Genomic DNA, 3,969 nt, shown 5'->3' with positions numbered 1-3,969 from the left:
CCCGGGGCCCCCAATTCTTCGCCAGCCACAATCCAGCTGCCGAACAATACTAGCACTCATATTTTATTTTTCATTTTTTCTTTTAAGGTAGGCGTACAGGGCCCAAGGGCATGTATTTGTTTATTTTAGACCCTTCCGCGTGGGCCTAATGCACACCCAGCCCATCTTTCCTCTCTTATTTTCCTTCTCTTTTTTACATTGTTATTTTTTTATTTTCATTTTTTAAAAATCAAAATCCCCGATGAGAAAAAACTCGTTTTTATTTGGATAGTTTTCATTAAATAATGAAGTTATTTCCATGGTATGCACATTTTCATGACGAAAATGAAAATAAATCTCCTTGGTTTGATTTTATAAATAAATAAATAGTTTTATTTATATGATATAAATTTAAAAAATATATTATTTAAATTAATTATTTTTTGACATTATTGAAAAATTGTATATGAGTATGAGTGGTACTTCAAATTTACAACATATTTTTTATATGATTGAAGTTTTTTCGGATGATATGTGAACATTTTATATATATAAAAAAAAAATTGTTATTTTCTCAATCCCTAATACATTTTCTTAATTATTAAATAAAAATATAAGTTTATAGCAACTGATTATGAGTGTTACATCAATTTATAGTATTTTTTCAATTATTCGCTTATTTCCAAAAAAGATTAGAGTTTCTAAAGGCTAGCATTATCCATATTGCTAGTTTATTTGAGTAAGACACTCAGTTTCTGTCCGCATCATATAGATGAGATCCCTACTAGCGTTTTTATGAGGAGGTTGATCAAAGAAGAAATGTACTAGAATTGGAAGATGAAGTTTATGCTTATTGTGTTTAAAAAGTTATTGCTTCTGTTTGATCATGTCCACAAAAGTGTTTTGATTTACTATGATTTTTTGATATATTTTAGTTTTGATGGTAGTTTGACTGATAATGCCACAATACTTTCTCTGTGAAATAAACCCTTTTTTTTTCAATGAAATCATGTATTTTCTTGTGTTCATGATGTGCCTTTATTATTATTATTAATTTGCAAATAATACACTTATACAAAAACACCCTATACTTTTAGGAATCCCAAAAGTTTCATAGATTCACATAACCACTGCACCAAAAATTCTTTGATGTATTCTCTTTTCTTAAAAAAAAACTATGTATGATCTTATGTTTTAACAAATGTTTCTGAAAAAATCAAAGTTTTAGTATAAAAACAAAATTCAATTGGTGTTTGTTCTAATAGAAAATTTTTGAAAATTCAAATGATCTCTTAAAAAAGTGACCTTACACCTAGAAAAACCCGAAGAACAACCTAAACACCATAAGATGACTTCAAAGCTAAATTTTAGCTGAATAAATAATAAAAAACTATTTTATATGATCACATGAACAAAAAAGAGCAAAGCTTACTGATTTTAAATGGGGAAAAGTCATCTTTGATAATCTTTTTAAATGGCTAAATATATTCTTTGTAGTCCTTATTAAGCCTACTTTCTGTTGTAAGTAGGGGGCAACTGTTATAACTTTTTTTAGCTTGTTCTCTTAAAATTTATCTTTTTTTTTCTTTTCTTATAAAAAATAAAAAAATAAAATAATAATAGCAAAAAAGACTAGCGATTTAGAAAAAATAGATAGATAAGGATTTCAAATATATAGAAAAATCAAGGTGCAATTTTAGATGGGACTAGTAGTTTAATTATACCCTTATTGTACCTAAGACTAGAAAGACAAAGTGAATTCAAGGTCAAATAATTATTGGATGAATCTGCATAGAACTTAAGTCTAGGGACACAATTAAATTTTTAATAGGCCAATTTGATTTAATCATGGGCCAAATTAAAAGTTTAATTATGTTTGATAATGAATTTGGGTCAAATTAAATGATTTAATTACGTATAAGGACTTAATTATAGATTAAATGAGTCAAATTAATTTTATTAGGGATTTCATTAGTAAAAATTAAGTTTGGGAGCCCAATTTGAACTTAATTGAGAAGATTGAAATTTTAGAGGACCAAACTTTATTTTTACAAAGTTAATTAATTGAAATCAGAAGTAAAATTACAATAAAATCAAAATTTATGATTAATTAGGGGTTAAATTAAAAAAATTTATAATCAATGATCTCTTTGAAAAAGACGTCAAATTCTAGAAACTCGATTGAAATTTTCTCGGATGACTATTTTTTAGGATTATTTAATGCTTTTTCTCTTTTATTAAAATGGGCAAACCATACACCACCACATTGTACTACACCCCATAATAGATCTTGCAAGGCAATTACCCCTATGGCTGCAGCGGTGTCATCCCAAAAAGGTCAACTTAAGCAACATTTAGCTACCAACTTGTCTGTTTATGATTGCTCATTTGAGTCAATGGTTGAAAACCTTCCTAATTGAATCAAGGGTCAAGATTTGTCCCCCAATTAAAATAAAGTGTCCCTCTTCCACTCTTTGTAAATAGAGGTGGATTACAAACATTAAATATCAAGAAATCAGAATGCAAAGTGAGAATAAAATAAGCCTCTTTAAGAATTTTCAACGTATTTTTCTTTCTTTCCCCACTGCCACCACCTCCTACATTTACCAAAACAACCACCAAGTGACCAAATCCTCTCCCCTAACACCATTGTAACCGATAGCTCCTCCCTTAGCACTGTCGTGATCTAACAACAACAACTATCTTTGGCAAGCCCGTTAGTTTCTACTTCTTACTCTCTAGCAACGTTAGCCTCTCCACCCTAGCCTCTTCAGTTGCCACACTCCCATGTCAGACTTCTTAGTAGCGACTGCCACACCACCTCTACGTTTGGTAACTTTATTCTTTTCCTCACCTTTACCCCCTCCCCCCACGTGCATTCCTTTTGCATATAGGATATGAAATAATTCACATCCTGCAATTACTGGTTTTTGCTGGCAGATCCAATAATAAGATGAAGTCATTTCATCCCAGCTCATATAGTTAGACCAAATCAAGTCCAATATTAAAAAACCAAGAAGGAGAAGGATGTTAGGTCAACAGTAGACCCAATCTGACTGAATTAGGTTGGACTCGTTCCAGCTTAGCCCAACATAGAAAAAAATTATTGAGATGTCAATCAACCTAACCCAACCCAACCCAATCGGGTTGGACTTGTTTCAGCCTAGCCTAGATAGCTAGGTTGAGTCCAACCCAAGTAAAAAAAGAAAAAGAAAAATGTATGTTGAGCTGTTAGTCGACCCAACCCAACCTGACTGGGTCCTGCATAGATGGATGGGTCGGGTCCAACCCATTTAATAAATAATATAATATTAAAATATTAAAATATTAAAAACATATTTAAAAAAAAAAATTCAAAAGGGCATTTTAATAATATTTTCAGGTCCTTGCATGTTTTCCAACTATTTTGCATAATATCAGCTGTAGACTTATATTGTAAGATACAAATTCGTTATTAAAAATACTTGGTTTTCTTTGAAACTTTTTTTTAAAAAATAAAAAATAAAAAATAATTTCATCTTTCCAAAAACACAAAATATATTTTGTCTTTATGCATACGACCAAATCCTAAATGTTTTTTATTTATATTTTCTAGAGAGAGATAAAATCATTTTAACATGTTTTTTTTAATATAATATAGATATTATAATTGGTTTATAATTATCTAATAGAATTTCATCAAAATATAAAATTTTTTATTTTAATTAGTTTGTCATTCAGATCATGCTAGCGAAGACTTGGCTATGCTGAAAACTTATGGGTGTTATATCAATTTTACAACATATAGTGTCACCAGTGCAGTTTTTTCAGACGTTTATGCTTACATTTTATATAAAAGAAACATTGTTTTTTTGTCAATTTCTAGGAAACAAAATAAAGAAAATCTCTCTAAGTTAGCATAATTATCCTATTTGTATACAAGTTAAACTTCATTTAACGTTTCTTTTATCTCAGTGGCAAACAGGCAAACCTTTACTTACAGTAGTTTGA

General features: G+C 29.6%; 1 protein-coding gene across 1 annotated transcript in view; it reads left to right on the top strand.

Moving 5' to 3' along the window:
* Positions 1-3,969, top strand: part of LOC105117780 (ankyrin repeat-containing protein At5g02620-like) — an 8,017-nt gene extending 4,048 nt beyond the window's left edge. Inside the window, exon 4 of the mRNA XM_011015540.1 lies at positions 3,934-3,969. Within this exon, the coding sequence (XP_011013842.1) occupies positions 3,934-3,969 (36 nt within the window). The remainder of the gene's footprint in view (positions 1-3,933) is intronic.

Source organism: Populus euphratica, unplaced genomic scaffold, assembly GCF_000495115.2.
Source record: "Populus euphratica unplaced genomic scaffold, PopEup_1.0 scaffold1527.1, whole genome shotgun sequence".
In the NCBI taxonomy this organism is placed as follows: domain Eukaryota; kingdom Viridiplantae; phylum Streptophyta; class Magnoliopsida; order Malpighiales; family Salicaceae; genus Populus; species Populus euphratica.
This window is presented reverse-complemented; position numbering and strand designations above follow the sequence as displayed.